At 49.3% G+C, this 16,254-nt stretch overlaps 1 protein-coding gene across 1 annotated transcript; it reads right to left on the reverse strand.

Annotated features, from left to right (window-relative positions):
* Positions 1 to 536: 536 nt before the first annotated feature.
* On the reverse strand, positions 537 to 16,022 carry ESYT1 (extended synaptotagmin 1). Its single transcript, XM_081130434.1, has 31 exons — positions 14,267 to 16,022; positions 12,680 to 12,721; positions 12,359 to 12,493; positions 12,166 to 12,239; positions 11,994 to 12,066; positions 11,743 to 11,832; positions 11,519 to 11,574; positions 10,969 to 11,092; positions 10,705 to 10,881; positions 10,497 to 10,579; positions 10,140 to 10,188; positions 9,927 to 10,013; positions 9,733 to 9,825; positions 9,430 to 9,501; positions 9,123 to 9,209; positions 7,161 to 7,310; positions 6,674 to 6,829; positions 6,369 to 6,545; positions 6,115 to 6,197; positions 5,941 to 5,989; positions 5,742 to 5,831; positions 5,516 to 5,611; positions 5,145 to 5,216; positions 4,964 to 5,050; positions 2,941 to 3,081; positions 2,670 to 2,824; positions 2,465 to 2,563; positions 2,253 to 2,384; positions 2,069 to 2,174; positions 1,805 to 1,854; positions 537 to 1,399 (listed from the first exon to the last, which is right to left on the reverse strand). Exons 1-31 carry the CDS (start codon positions 14,654 to 14,656, stop codon positions 1,360 to 1,362), a joined length of 3,315 nt encoding a protein of 1,104 aa, XP_080986560.1. The 5' UTR covers positions 14,657 to 16,022; the 3' UTR covers positions 537 to 1,359.
* Between the last annotated feature and the right edge of the window lie 232 nt (positions 16,023 to 16,254).

Here is a 16,254-nt window from a genome sequence, read left to right on the forward strand (position 1 = left end):
TTTTGGTAGTTCTCTCCCTCTATCTCACTCTCCTTCCATGTGGTTGGTAGAACAGATGGTGCACTGTTTCTACAGCTTGCATTCCAGGAAGGGTCCCGAAAGGAGCAGAGTTCAAGGTGAGCAGACCTGAATGGGTATAAAATATCCCTCATTTAGCTGCCCTTTGGGTGGGCCTGAAGTCTTTTTGGGTATAGGTAAACATACCACTGAGGCACAGGGCTTCCAGGTTCACTGGGTTTGGGAATCCTTTTCTTGGAAAGCCCATGAAATAATGGTCAGCAGGCAAGCTGGGTGGGTAACACACTCCATCAAAGTGACTGGGAATGAATCTCACCGGAAACTCAGCAGCAGCTACGTCACACAGGTCCCTTGACCATCCTCAACAGAACCAACATTCTTTGTGGCTGAAACCACAGTAGGTTCTGACCACTAGGTAAACTGACATGATTTGTGAATTAAATAAAAGCTTTTGACACTTGAAATAAGCATCTGATAGGTAGGATAGATTCCCTCTCCTTAAGGAAAAGAGCCACAGCTGGTTTGAATATGTTTAATGTAAGATACAGTGCTTGGCAGAGCTGGTGCAGAATGAAGAGATTCCGACTAGTCAGTGAGTTAACAGAGTAGGCATATAACAAAAAATTGGACCTGCTGTTCTGAGTCCTCCAAGGCCCTCTGCACAGCACCAGCTAGAGGCTCCAAGAGTGATACCGGCTACTTAAAGGCTTGGGTAGAATCCAAGTGTTCCCAATTCCCAGAGTGAATCAGGAGACTGGCTGGCCCCAGTCATCATAGCAGGTACAATTTTCAGGACAGGCTTGAGGAAAGTGGAGACAGAAATGGACATGGGGGCCTGGGTTGCTCTATACTCGCTACATGCAGTGGTCCAAGAGGCTCAGAGCTTGAGTGGTTAGCCTATCCGCTTTCCCACCCTTGTATTTTCCTTTCTCTTCCTGTTTACGATAGGGAAGAAGATGATCCTTCAATTAAAGACGTCTTTCCAAAAGTGTATTTGGCATAAGCTAATGCCACTGCTAGTGCTGCCAGTGGCCAGGCACAGGTACAGAAGGCCCTGAGGAGTTGGGCGCAAAGGAGACTTTGCAGGCAGAGCAGGAAATAGCCAGCTCAGGTGCCCTGCCCCAGGAGCCCAGAAGGATAAAGGCCGTGCAGTAAAGAAAGGGTAACATATGGTTCCCCTCTTTGGTGAGGCAAAGGCCCTAGCATGGGCCTGGGAGGTTGAGAGGGCTGAGGGGTGCAGGCTCTGCCCTCGGGCCCTAGCTTTTGGCTCATCACATTGAGGTGGTGATGCAGCAAGAGGCGAGGCAGAGAGACAGCAGTGAAGCTGTTAATCCCCTCATTTTAGGAGCTGCCTTTGTCCTTGTCATCCATGAGGTCATACCTGTGGGAGAAAGAGAATACTCAGGTATAAAGTTAACTCTTGCCCTGGCCAGTGTGACTCAATGGTTGGAGCATCAGCATACACACCAAATGGTCGTGGGTTTGATTCTCAGTCAAGGGCACATGCCTGGGTTGCAAGTTCAATCCCCCACCCTGGTTGAGGTGCATGTGGGAGGCAGCTGATTGATGTGTCTGTCTCACATCGATGTTTTTCTCTCTCTCTCTCCCCCTCCCTTCCTTCCACTCTCTAAAAAAATCAATATGAAAATATGAGACACAATCTAAGAGCTTTTATACTTCAGAGAATCAATGGTTCTCAGCTCAGTTTGCATACTATTCCCCCTTCCCATAATTGGGATTTCTTCTACTTAAATCTAGGCCCATCCCCGGACCATCAGATACTCACCACTGGGCTGCGCCCTGGGAAAGGTCTGTCTCAGCGAGGTCTAATTGCACCTGTGTTGGAGGATGGTAAAGGCAAGACGTTATTTTCATAGCTCCACAGACCATGTCTCATCATCACACTTGCTGGTCCCAAACCAGTGCAGAGGTGATTGGGTTACCTATCAAGTAATGTCACCTGGGGTGCTTCCTCCCTAATAGGGATTACAGCCTTGATACCAGCAGCTTCTAACTCTCATCTTTGCTCTGTCCATTCTCACCCTCTTACCTTCCCCAGCAGCTCACGCTCTCTTGACATGAAGGAGGAATTAGACTTCACAGAGACTTCCAACTTTCGCCGGAGGGCCTCATCCAGGGGAAGTTCCCACTCAAACCTGGAGCGGGACTGGGTATTAGGGACAGGTATCCTTCTCAAGCCTGCCATCTTTCCACCTGAATGCCCACTGACTGACCGTTCATTGAATTCAGGATTTAGGGTCTTCTTCTTCTGTGAGGTCTTCCTCTTGGTGCCCCGGTTCTTGTCTGGCAGCAGCAACAGTGACACATAGGGGTCAGGGGGATCCCGTCCATTCTGTCTAAGGGACCTGCAGCAGGAAGATGAAGGTGATAAGGCAACACAAGGGGGAGGGAGAGAACTCGGAGGATCTGATTGATGGAGTCTCACCGGCAACTGTGAACGATGCTAACCAGCTTCCGTTCTTCACTGTAGTACCAAACAGTCAGTCTCACCTGGCCCAGAGGCCCGATTGGAGCCTCAAGGGGGCTGTAGAGAGATGGAGATAGGTCTGGGAGAAGGCAGTGCCTAGGGAAACTGTGGCTCATCCTTTATATTCCTGACTGCATCCCATCTTTCTATCCTAGTCCTTTACCTGTCACCATGTGTTAGGCGCTGCCGGAGCTCTGGGGCTGAGGAGGTGGTGTGAGGCAGTCCCTCCCAGATCTCTAGCTCTTCACTCAGAGGTGAGGAGCTGTAGCTATGGCTGTGGCTATGAGCTTCTACTCCTGAGTGCTGGGACACCAGGATCTAGGAGGGCAAGAAAGCTGTGAGCTGGGCAGAGTTCTGCTCCACTACCTTGCTATGAGGATGCAGCTCTCTGTTCCCACCAACCCTTCCCCTCCTGCCAACCATCTGGTACTCACCCCGAGCTGTGCTCTCAGTAACACCTGCCCTTGACCATTGTTGAGTGTAAACCAGCGGTCCATGCAGAGCTGATCAGCCCCAAGGAGCTCCGAGAGCGGCAGGGATAGTGAGCCCAGTGTACCAGTCCCCTCACCCCGAACCTGTGGAGCAACAGCACTGATTGAAAGATAAAGGATTTAATCCTAGTGTCCCAGGCCCAAACGCTTGGACTCAGGTGGTTTTGGTGAGAGACTCCTCTTTGTGAAAGGCAGGGAAGCCCTGGTAACAGTTAAAGGTCTCATCACTTCCTTTTCTTTCTTAACCAGAGTAGATTATACTATCTCCAAATGTTAACCTTCAAAACCTTCCAGTTTCCTTTGTTCTAACATAATTCTAATTAATATGCCTAAATCTCTATTTCATGATTTGCCAACTTTGGTATCCACTGATTGATTCTCTGCTATGCAAGATGAGGAATTGAGCTCATTTACATATCTACCTCTGCTAGTGTTGTTAACAGTTACATTATTTTATTTTCTTAACTTTTTTCTTTTTATGCCCCTAACCCGTGGGTCCATGGGCCGAAGCTCCAACCACTGAGCCAAACCAGCCAGGGCTAGTTACATTATTTTAAATTCTATTGGTTTCTAATCATGTAATTCTCTACTTATTCTTCTATCAACTTTAAAAGGTATCTGACTACTCCATAAGAAGTGAGCAGTCCTATATTACCTTCCACCTCTCCTGTCCCTATCTCCCATACCTCTTCACATTTTGCTCACCCTTCAACCTAGTGATATCTAGTTTCTACTCCATTTATCCCACTGAAGTTGCTGCAATAATCAGTGACCTAGTTTTCAAAGTCAATGAATAATTTTCAATAATCTAACTTTACCTCTCAGCAACATCTGGCCACTTCCTGTCTTTTGAAATACTCCTTTCAATATCTGTAACCCACTCTTTCCTGGTGAGTATCCCCCTGCCCTGGCTATACTTGAGGCCCTTTGAAGAGCTCTTCTTCCTCCACCTGCCCCGTCATTGTTACAGGGCCCAGCATGTCCATCCTTTGTCTTTTTTTCACTCTACACAAGCCCTATGAGATCTCACTCACACTCATGATGACAGCTGCTGCTACCTGTTGCTTGCTCATGATGCTCTAAGAGGGAGAGGGAAGAACATCATAACAGGCCATAGATCTATCTTCTGGATGGCTGTCTCCCCTTGGATGTCTCTCTCAGATCTCAAATGCAAAAACTCCTGCTTTGTGCATTCCCTATGTTGTCAAAGGCACCTTTGTCTCTCCAGCCACCCATGCTTAAAAAACAGGAGTTAGCATCTAGGCTGTCCCTTGTTCCTCCTCCCACTCCATGTAAAAATAATCACCAAATACCATCCAGCCTCTGTCATTTCTTACTTCAGTTACTCTAATAATCTCTTAACTGATCTAGCTGGCTCCAGTGCTGTCCATTCTTTATCTTGCTCTCAGCATGATCTTCCTAAATTAGAAATCTGAATATGTCACCTCTCATTCCTTCACATATTTCCCTATGCCTTTAGGATAAAATCCAAATTCTTAGCATAATATTCAAAAGCCCCTGTGATCTTGCACCTGCCTGCCTCTCTAATCTATAATTTGCTTGCTTTCTTCTCCAGTCTTTTCTCAGACTGGAGAGTTTTCCTGATCATCTTTTCCTGGTCAGAGACTATTTACTCTTAAATTCAGGGGACATCCAAGGATGCATTTCTTACTACCTCCACCTTTTCCCCTAGTCTGAGTTAGAATCCATCTTCCCCCCTTCCCCCGCACAGTGCCTTTTACTTCAGCAATTATCAGTCTGGAAGTATTCTCTGGAAATAATTTTTCTTCCAAAAGAGAGTATGAGCTCCATAAAGATGAGAAATCTTTTATCTCTAAATGCCCTGTGCACAGAGGCTCTGTAGCTCAGAGGTTAGAGCACTGCTCTCGTAAATGCCCTGTGCCTGATTCAGTGCCTGGCCCATGATGGATATCTGCAAAATGTTTGTAGAATGAATTTATAGTACCTGCAACTCCAGGCTCTCAGTGTTTGGTTTCCTGATGAGAAAGGAGGCACTCTCGTCCCAGATGGGGGCTGAAGTTTGGGAAACAGTCTGGTGGAGATGAGGGGTGATCAGCAGTGGTTGATAGTCTCTCCTCTACTCCTCTTATCCCTCCCTTTCTTATCCCTGCAGCATTTCATAATACCTTAGTTTTATGAGAAGTATCTCCCACAGTGATAGAAGCGTAAGGGCTGGGAGGCTTGGTACCTTTTCGGAGCTAAAAAGAGAATAGTGTGTTAAATATTAAATATTTAATACAAATATTAAAAGTTGTCTTAAATTGGGAGCAAGTTAGGCAGATCCTCCCTCCAAATTGTATCCATAGCCAGCGGTCATGTCCCCATTATCACTTAACAGCCACCACCCTCCTTGGACAGACAATTCTTCCCACCCCAGCACCACCCTGGGAAAGAGAGGAATTTGGAATTTACTGTTATTCCAAATATACCAGGAGCATCCAAACCTGAGGGAGGTGGAAGGAGGGCCAGGGAGTTATGGGGCGTGGGGAGATCTCACCGGCAGGTCCTCAGCCCGCTCCACATAGACGGACAGCAGGGCTGCTGCCAGTTCTGCACTCTTCTGAGTCTGGATCAAACTGTTCACCTGCAGCACCTGGGGGAAGACACACAGGGGGTTGAGGAGTGGTGACTAACATCCTGTGTTAGTATATACCTTAAAATCAGATAGAAGTGTTCATCTTGACACATCTGGGGTCCCTTCCTTCCTCTTGTAGCTTCCTTACCTCCTCTAAATCAGCAGCAGTGGGACGGGGGGTCAGTCGCTCCAGACGCAAGTGCAGGCGGCCAGATGGAACATCCTCCAGGGTCAGCCACTGTGGTAGTAGGCAGGGTTAAAATTTGGAGGTGTGGGGACAGAGAGACTATGAGAATGAGACTTGGGTCAAGATCAGGAAGGATTGTTGATTCTAATTCTATGCTCACCTCATCAAGGAAGCCACTGTTTAGGACTGCGGTGAGACTCACTTTACACCTGTGAAAGAGAAAGATTAAGCCAAGAGGTCAGTGGTCAGAGCCAAGCTTTTGTCTCCCTGAGGCCAGACTTCCAAGGCCTACAGAGGCTCAGCCTATGTCCCTGGCTAGACTCCAGCCTCTCACCTGCCCAGAAAGTCATCCTTGTCCAGGTCCTTGTCAAAAACCTCAACCCCTAGCTCTTGGCCTGGAATTGATGTGACAATCACCTAGTGGGAGAAAATAGTGCAGACAAAAGGGGATTCTCTCCTTTTCTTCTCCAAATGACTGGAACCCCCTCCATCCAATCAACTGAACCCCATAGCTTTTGTGGACCACTCTCAGAGATAGGGGGAAGCATGGGGCAGAACTGGGAGGAGTCCTAGCCAGTCAGTTCTGACCTCAAAAACCTCGTTCCAGCGGGGATTGAGATCTTCCCGAACAACACGGCTCCGGAAGCTTCGTCCTGCCAGCTTTAGTTTGACATAGGGGTCTGACTTGCCCTTCACCAATCCCCCCAAGAAACGGTCTTTGGCAATCAGGTCCTGGGCCTCTAATACATGGATCCGAAGAACATTCTGCAAACAGGACAGATAGAGGCACCAAATGGCAGTCAGAGAGAAACCTATTAGAACCAGCTCTGAAACAGGCTTTGCACACGTAGGGTGGGCAAACAGACCCTAGTCCTTTCCAGATATACACTCACCTCAGTCCCAAAATGACTGTCAGGAGTAGTGTGAAAGGGTCGAGGTGGGGCATCCACACTGCTGCCTGTCTGGGGACTTTCATTGTCCAGGTCTGAAGCACCAGCAGTACCAGGCACAGTGGGGAAGCGCACTTCTGATGAATCCAAGTACAAGATCTGGAAGGGTAGTGTGATTGTAGAATCAAAGAAGTGCAGCTAGCCACCAGCAGGCAGGTAGGTGTGGATTGGAGGGTAGAGCAGGGGCTATAATGGGGAAACCAGGTCCCCATCTTGACTGGCTCATCTCTGTGGGGCTCCCTCCACACACATCCTATTCATACACCATGTCTTCCCCCAGTTAGATCTACAAACATTTTTGTGTGTGCCGGCTAGGTGCTTCCACACATACTAGCTCATTTAATCCTAGAGGATCCCCCCATCCTTACTGGTAATACCAAGGAATCTAAAAGACCCTTCTGCATCCTCAGCACTTCCTCCACCTCCATACCCTCATAATCAGTTTCATGTAGAGCCTGGAGTTTGGGCCAGAGCTGCTGAGCTGGAACCACTGGTCCAGGGTGAGTTCAGAGGCAGTCAGCAGGCGAGCCAGAGGCAGGGTCAGTGCCCCTAAAGTCAGTGCCCTAGAGTCATCTTTCACCTATAGGTACAGAAGGAGATGTTGCAAAGAGATGTTAGGGAAGAGGGAGGCATCCTGGGGAAATCCTATTTATTTATTTATTTATTTATTTATTTATTTATTTATTTTTTAAAGTATGTCTTTATTGGTTTCAGAGAGAGGAGGACAGAGGGAGAGAGAGAGCTAGAAATATCAATGACGAGAGAGAGTCATTGATCAGCTGCATCCTGCACACCCGATTGGGGATCGAGCCAGCAACCCAGGCATGTGCCCCGACCGGGAATCGCACTGCGATCTCCTGGATCCTAGGTCGATGCTCAACCTGTGAGCCACACCCAGCCGGGCCTGGGGAAATCTTAATATGGCAGCAGCTTCATTCTCTCTGTGCCAATTACAGACCTTTTTCTCTATTCTGGGCCATCTTTTCAGTCTTTTTGCTCACTCCACGGTCCCTTCTGCCTGTGCTCATTCTGTTCCCATTACCTGGAAAGTTCTCATTCTCCTCTCTGCCTATTTAAATTCTACTTATCTTTCAAGGTCCACATAAAATCCTACTTCCTTCACAAAATCTTCAGTTACTCCAGCCTCTGTACCTTTCTTTGGCCATCCTTAGCACTATACTATGGGTGTTTTACTCCCACTAGTTAATATTTAATCCTTCTTGGATGGTTTTATATATGTGTGTCTTATCTATGAAATTAGCTGTTAAGCTTCATGAAGGCAGGTACTGTTTCATGCTTTTTCTATGACCTTTAAAATACTAGGTACCTAGCCCTGGCCAGGTGACTTAGTTGCTTAGAGCACTGTCCTGAACTGCCACAGTTGTGGGTTCAATCCCCAGTCAATAAAAAAATTAAAAATGTCCTGGCCAGTGTTGCACAGTGGTTAGAGCATTGGCCCATGCACCAAAGGGTTTCAGGTTTGATTCCCAGTCAAGGGCATGTACCTGGGTTGCAGGTTCAATCCCTGGCTCAGGTCAGGGCACATGCAGGAGGCAACCAATTGATGTGTCTCTCACGTCGATGTTTCTGTTTCTCTCTCTCTCCTCCCTCTCTTCCACTCTGTCTAAAAATCAATGGAGCCCGGCCGGGCGTGGCTCAGCAGTTGAGCGTCAACCTAGGATCCAGGCAATCAGGGTTCGATTCCCAGTCAGGGCACATGCCTGGGTTGCAGGCTGCAGCCAATCAATGACTCTCTCATCATTGATGTTTCTCTCTCTCTCCCTCTCCTTTCCTCTCTCTGAAATCAATAAAGATATATTAAAAAAAAAAAAAAATCAATGGAAAAAATATCCTCAGGGAAGGATTAAAAACAAACAAACACTAGGTACCTAATAGGTACTCAATATGTCCTTTTCTCTCTCTTTTTTCTTTTTTAATCCTCACCCGAAGATATTTTTTCCATTGCTTTTCAGAGAGAGTGGAAGGGGGAGAGAAAGACACACATACATCGATTGGTTGCTGGGGCTGGGGATTGAGCCTACAACTGAGGTATGTGTCCTTGGTCAGAATCAAACCCGGGACCCTTTAATCCATGGGCGGATGCTCTAAGCACTGAGCCAAACCAGCCAAGGCTGTTCTTTTCTCTTTTTAAAAAATAATTTTACTCAGGTATAATTTATATACCATAAAATCACTCATTTTAAGTGTACAATTCTCAGTTATAAAAAGTGATTCTAGATATGTGGGGAACAGTAGAGAGAGTAGAGGAGGTAGAGTCTAGATAGATGGACTAAAAATAGAGATCAAAGGAGAACATGGAGAGAAGAAATGATACAGATCTGAGAAGGCAGAACAGGGTATTCGGAAGGGGCTGAACAGATGATTATTTCACCTGCACATCAAGCTCCTGGCTTTGAGGGTCTTGCAGGAAGAACCGGAAGGCCTCCTCCCATACTGGGCAGTTGTTGTTGTAGACAGCCTGGGGATGTGCAGGATTAAAGGTATATGCCACAAATTTTATTAACCAAAGTTGCCCCAATAAATTTTTTAAAAAAGGGTACATGCCACAGTGCCATTCCTGTTTCTCAAGAAAGCCCTTGCCATAATAGGCTTTCCAAAGGGGAGACTTCATCCCAAGAGCAGTCCTCCCTTCCCCCAACACACAAATGATACTTCCCACAATGATACATGGCCCTCACCTTGCTCTCCTGGGTCACATCCTGAATTGACAGCTGTACCATGGGGTTGGGTTCCTTGTTCCCCTTCTTCAGCTGTGGGGGAAGACTTCAGAGGTCACTATTATGGGTGTTTTTGTTTTTGTTTCAGTAAAGGAAGGTAGACTCTCATCATAAACTTTTCCCTGAGGTGGCTCTGAAACCCTCCTTTGAACCCTTGTGTTACATGGTGCAACTTCTGGAGCAAAGCAGACAGGGGGCAAGGGAAGGTGTAGGAATGCTAGGCCCAAGGCTCCCTGTTCACCCACCCTCAGAAGCCATACTCACAGGAAGATCCTGGGCCCGATCCAGATAGACAACTAAGATGGCAGCTGATGGGGGCTCTGGTCGAGAGGAGACTCCTCGATTCCACTGTAGAACCTGGAGGGGTGACAGTAGTTAGACCTTAGTCCCTGCAGTCCCCTGTACTTCCAGATACCTATTTCTCTCCCCTGCCATCCTCCCGCTTCCATGTTGGTTACCTGCTCCAGTTTTTCTGCATCTGGCAAAAGTGACAGCCATTCTAGCTTTAAGTGAACTTGGCCTTGTCCACCTTGTAGAGGGAACCACTGAAGGAAGGAGAAGAAAATGAGGTATAGTAGAGATCAGACAGCCACCCAGCCTCTTCCCTACCAATGTAGCAACTTTTATCTGCTGAATGGGTGAGACCACCCCCCACCTTCCTCTTAACTTACATCATCCAGTACTCCAGCCTGTAACACCTTCCCTACATCCAGCTTCATTCTGGGGGAGGGGGGACAGTGAAAGGGGAAAAAAGGAGAGTGTTGTAATTAGTAGCATGTCACTGGCTCTCCACTCACCCACCCAGAAATAACTGACACATCTCAGACTCCCTTCTCCTTACACTCAGGAGAGGATTGTGTATGTGTGCATGCGCACACATGCATGTGCCTGTGTGTGAGGTGGGGGCGAGGGATGGGAGGTTGGGAAGGAAATGATACACAATTCCCAGGCCTGGAAAAGGATTATAATTACCTTTGTGACCCTGCTAGCACTGGGGCTTTAGAATTGTAACATAGGTAGAGTCTCACCTGCCCAGAAAGTCATCTTTGTCTGGATCCTTGTCAAACACCTCCACCTCAATCTCCTGACCTGGGACCTCATGTACTATCACCTGAAGAGCAGAGAGCAATCAGGGTCTCATGGGCTATGGCTGTGAGGACTATCCAATCAGCATCTTCCCCCACAACCTTCCGAGGCCTCCCCATTTCACACAGCCCCACTCCTCAGCTCTCCCACCTCATAAGTCTCTCCCCATTGGGGGTTGAGTTCCTCATCGATGACACGACTACAGAATGCCTGGGTGCCCACTCGCACAAGTGCATAGGGGTCTGACTTGCCCTCAATCAGGCCCTTCACATATTTGTCCTTGGAGCTTAGCCCTCGAGCAGCCAGCAGGTGAATCCGAATAATCCCCTGAGGGTAGGAATCAGATAGTGAAAGACTAAGGGCCAAGCACAGGGTTCCTAAGAGAAGGATCTACTTAATGGGGAGAGGCCATACCCTGGGAAGAGGGGAACGTAACTGGGCCACATCATGAAGGTCAGGCACAAGGGGCACCAATAATCGGTTGGGCAACACAAGGAAGGCAGCGATGGAGTCCATGATCATGGTGTCAGAGAGTGAGCTGAATCAGGGAGTAGAAAAGGAGGTGAGGGTGGCCTCAATTTATAATATCCCTTACCCCAACTATGTTTCCCACAACCAAGAGGCCTAAAGCCAGAAGTCCTTTCTTTAAACTTTTTTTTTTTTTGCTACTCTTCTACCCTAATTTCTCACCTACTGCTCTGTCCCTTCTTCACTGCCATCCCAGCTCTTCTTTCTCTTTTTGCCCCTGTTGAACAGTCTGCAGCTTCCTTCATTCTCTACCAAAATGCCTGTTCCCCCACAGAAGAAAAGTCATAGCATGGTACTTTTCAGGGGTATTTGTCTTATCTCCCCAACTAGGCTCAAGGCTCCTGGAGGGCACCACTGCGTCTTTTACTGCTGTGCAACCCTTAAACCACCAAGCCAGGCTGGAACACTTGGCAGGTGCTCAATAAGTCCTTGATACCTGAGGCCTGGGATATCCAGCAGGTTGGTCATCCCTGTCCAGTTGATATCTAGGGTCTAGAAGAAAAGAGCAGGGGGATCAGAACAGAATGTATGGTGGCCTGGTCATATCCATCCAACAGTTGTCAGAATTCAGCCTTGTCAATTCCCTCCTCCATTCCCCATACCTGGCGACCCTCACCCTCCCAATCCTCTGCTTCCCCATCCCTCAACATTTCCCCTTACCGGGCGTCGAATAAAGAACATCGACACAGCCCCCACGATAGGAACATCTCCTATGAGCGGCTCAAGAATCACCCGCAAGACACCGTGAAGCTGGGAAAAGAAGAGAAGATCAAAGCCTTTCCCCAGAAAAGGCCTCCTTTCCCCTCCCACACTTCCCAAGTCTTGGTTTTTCCAACCTCCCACTTCCCCATATCTGAGGAAACTTAGGATAAAGGCTCCCTACTATGGAGGCCCCCTGATATCTGCCCCACCTGCATGCCCTTTACTCCTGCTTTGCAGAAATATTTCTTCACTTCCACATCAATTTGTATATCACCTACATAGCTGGGGGTTGGTGGGGAAGAGAACAAAAAGGTTAGTACTAGGCTGAAGTGACCAGGATCCTGTTGAATGGGAAATGGGAAGAGTGGTGAATGGTGTTACCTGATGTTCAAGTCCAGCAAGATCTGTTCTTTGTTCTGACCAGGATGAACTTTGACTCCCAGGATGCGCAATGGCTAGAGAGAGATGAATTCTTGAGAGAGAGGAAGGGAAAGGGAGAAGTATCTCAAGCCCCCCTGGGCCACTTGCTTTCCCTGTTACTTTCCCCTTCCTTCCACTTCGCTTATACACATACCTTTTCACCCAGTTCCACTCGGGTAAATGTAAATGTTTGCAAATGGGGATTAGATCCTCTAACAGCTGGGGCCACAGTTTCAGCCAAAAGCTTCTCCATATACTGTCCCAGGAAGGGCCAGATCTGGGCCACAATCTGGGAGGAAAGAGAGCCAGTCATAGAAGAGCCCAGTCCCTCCTCTAAAGTCGTTCCTTCAGAATCCTCCCCACAGAGAGCACTGGAGTCTAGGCTGGGGCTAGAACTAAGTGTGGAAGATCTGGCAAGAAGAGGGAACCCCATTCACCCCTCGTGAAAAATAAAATCAAGACAATCAACCCTTACCTTATTTAGCCATTCAACCTTTTCCACATCTGGGAAGCTGACCTGGAGGTGGAGAAGGCAGAGATAGTACTGGGCACACACTCCTCCTGTGGTTTCCTACTAAGACACTGGGGTTGGGTAGCCCACAGAGGAAAGGAAACATAAGTGTGACAGGGTGTCCTCACAATCAGGGGTTGGGGGAGGGGCTGAGATGTCCCCAGGTTTCATTCTTCCAGAGTTTGGGGGCACTGAGGTCTCTCTGACAAGAGGAGCTCATGGGATGTAGGCCACACTTAGTTGCTTTGTGGGTAGTCAGGGATGTGAAATGACAGCTGCTGGGGCAAGAGGAGGAGTGAGAAGGGCACATTCTTTATGGAGGGGGAGGTCCTGCCAAATCATAGTCTGAGGAAGAAATTCTGGGATTGGAGAAGGCCTGGTTCTTTTTGCAGCCTTCCCTCCTCTCTGACTGGGACTGCTATACCAGGAAGGTGAAAAGGGAAGCAGCTCAGGGAGCGACCAGAAGAGCTATTTAGGCCTTGGATTATTTTTTTTTCTTCATTTCTTTTGATCAGTGTGACTTCTTTTAAGGGAAAGGACACCTGTGCTTTATATTGGGGGAGGAGATGGGGTGGTTGCTTCTGAAGATTAGTTTCCATGTTGAGGAGTAGGAGGAACAAAGGACAGTTGCTGCCTGGGCTACAAGTCCCAGGGGACCATTGCTTCCCCATTCCCTTCTCATCCTCGGCCTGGGAAGCATGGCTGCGTCTCTCTAGTGTCAACTTTGATTTCTCTCTCCTGCTGTTGTCCCTCTAGACTGGCACCTCGGCTGGGACGAACAAGTAGGGAAGAGTAAGGAGGGACTGGGTAACGGTCTCCGTCTCTGCAAGGACAGGGGCAGAGAGATAAGGATCTGGGCCCCAACCAAGCGCAGCTCACAGTCCGGAAAAGGGTGGGGCGGGCCAGGGCTGTGGAGTGTGGGCTGCGGGCACTGCAGCATTCGCACCCCCCCTTCCTGGCACCCCCGCCCTTAGTCCAGAAGCCGCCGGCGCTGCGCTGCGGCCCGGCTGCCTGAGGCTGGAAGGTGGCGATGGCCGGAGCGTCTGGCCAGGTGCAGGGGGCTTGGCTGAGCAGTGTTACCGGGGCTGGGTCCCAGCGGGTCCCCGGGGATACCAGCGAGAAAAGAGAGAAGAACCTTACAGCCTTGAATGGGGAGGAGGGAGGAGTCTTGAGAACAGGAGAGAGGAGGAAACCCTCTAAGCGGCTGCGGGAACGGGGATACCCAGCAGCAGCAAAGGCATGAGTGGCACCAAAAGCGAGTAGGGGCTTGGCTAGGAGGGAGAGGCACGGCTGAGTTAGTATTGCTCCTGCCCAAGAGGAGGGGAAGAAGTCCTGATAGGGATCTGGGATCTGGGTGTGCGGCCAGGCAAGGGGCGGGATGCGGGGTGGGGATAGTGGAGAAAGGCAGCTAGCGGTTCTAGAGAGGAAAGTCTGGGCGGGGCCCATTGTCCCAAGGTGGGGAGCGGACTTTAGAGGTAGGGATGGAGAGCCCTAGAGCTGAAGGACTAGAAGGGGGCTATTTTGCACTGCGGATTGAGGGTGGTCACTCACCCAGGCAGGTAGCTCTCGATGGCTCAAGTAGAGTGTTTCCGCCGTGAGCCGTTCCTCGTCGTCCAGCAGCCGCCGCGCTACTCGAAGGCTCCGTTCTTTCTCATCGCGGACCCGGCGCCAGCCCAGGTAGAGGGCGAGGCCGAAAAGCACGAAACCCACGCTGAGTCCCATTGCCCCGGCCAGGTACACCGGCACCAGCACCAGCAACCGCCGCCCGAAAGAAGTCAGCACCGCCAGGGCCTCAGCCGCCGCTCCTGGGCCGGCAGGTTGGTTTCCAGAACTCAGGTCCGGCTTTGTGTGCGCAGCGGGGGGCTGGTCAGGGGGGTCGGAGGGAGCAGAGGGCTGGTCCTGGGGGCTGGGGCTGGAGCCGTCTACAGGACCGTGCTCCATGGTGCCACCTCTGGGAAGACCCGCGGGACCTAGCGACCCGCTCTGGAGGTTGCCTAGTCTTAAAACTAGCTCCCCACCTAGCAAACGGTGAATCCCAAATGGGGGAGGGGACCTCCAGCCACGCCCTTTTATTTCTGAGGGCTCGGGTAGGTCTGCGCGGCACAGACCAAGGTGGAGTCAAAATATCGAGACCCCGCCCCTCTTCCGCGGGAAGGGGGAGGGTTCGGGGGAGGCAGGGCCTCCCGGATTGGACCAGAGTGCCAAAATGGGAGGTCTGAGATGGCGGGAAAAGGAAGAGCGAGCTAAAGAGCAGCATCGGACTGGCCAAAAAGAGAAGGCGGTATGGTGGACCATTTTAACAGGAGAGGCGGGACCAGGAGCTCCCCCACGCGGGACTGGACTGCCAGTGGTACGGCGTCACGCAGAGCCGCTCCTCCGAGCTCTCGGTTTTTAGAGCGAGCTGCTGTTGCGAAGTTGAGGGGTTGTGGAGGGTTAGGATTCCCTTTCACTCCATTCGGTTTGGCTGGATTTGGTTTGCGATTCCTACATGTTCATTTGTCAGCTTCCCTAATTTTCATATCCTAAGCACTTTCGACATGTTCCTGGCCGTCCTTAAAACTGGAAAGGAAATTACCCTATTTGGAATGAAAGTGTTCCTTGACCTACCCCGCCTACCCTGTCTCTAGTCCTCTAGCTTGTCTCTGCAGTGTATCCACAGACGCTACAGAAACCTGGAGAATCCGAGAATTACAGAGTTGAGATAATCCACCCTTCAGGGAAGAGGGGGAAAAGAAAGCAGAGTGAATAGGAAATGAGGCTTTATTTCTTTTTAGAAATCTCCAAAAGTTCATTCTAACATAGATGGCTGATTAAAACTAAATTCGGCTCCAAAAAGGAGGCAGGCACGCTCAGCTGCAACAGAAATGATTACATTTCCAGACCCTGACAAATGCTAGGACACGAAAATAAGAAACCAAGAGTAGAGACGATTCCATTTCTCATTTGCTGGAGTCGGAAGGTTTGAGATAGTCGGATGTAGAGCTAGTGCAGTTCTACGTTGTACTGTACAGGTTGAGGAAGGGGAAAATGCAGGGTACACTGATGACCACTGTTACTAGTTAACAGGACTTAAGAGGTGGAGTTGCCTGGCCGGGCGTGGCTCAGCGGCTGAGCATTAACCTAGGGTCTAGGATATCACGGTTGATTCCCAGTCAGGGCACATGCCCAGGTTGAGCGCCCCAGCCTGCAGGAGGCAGCTGATCAGTGATTACTCTCATTGATGGCTCTCTTTCTCTCTCTCTCCTCTCTCATCATTGATGTTTCTATCTTTCTCCCTCTCCCTTCCTCTCTCTCAAATCAATAAAGATATATTAAAAAAAAAAAAAAAAAGGTGAAGTTGTCTGGGGACTTAGAAATTAGACTAGTTGGCCCTGGCAGCTGTGGTTCAGTTGGTTGGGTGTTGTTTCATGAACCAAAAGGTGGTGGGTTTGATTCCCAGTCAGAAAACATACCCACGTTGCAATTTGATCCCCAGCTGGGGTGCATATGGGAGGCACAGATCAGTTTATCTCTCACATCAATGTTTCTTTCTCTCTCCT

Source organism: Miniopterus schreibersii (assembly GCF_964146895.1).
Source record: "Miniopterus schreibersii genome assembly, chromosome: 2".
NCBI lineage: Eukaryota > Metazoa > Chordata > Mammalia > Chiroptera > Miniopteridae > Miniopterus > Miniopterus schreibersii.

What these genes read in the sequence shown, in the direction of transcription:
- ESYT1 (XM_081130434.1), bottom strand. Translation starts at nt 14,656, where the DNA reads ATGGAGCACGGTCCTGTAGACGGCTCCAGCCCCAGCCCCCAGGACCAG. An exon ending in ATCGGGCCCAGGATCTTCCT is followed by an intron (nt 9,502 to 9,732) that starts GTGAGTATGGCT and finishes CTTCCCCCACAG; the next exon opens with CTGAAGAAGGGGAACAAGGA. An exon ending in GCCAGGAGCTTGATGTGCAG is followed by an intron (nt 7,311 to 9,122) that starts GTGAAATAATCA and finishes CTGTACCTATAG; the next exon opens with GTGAAAGATGACTCTAGGGC.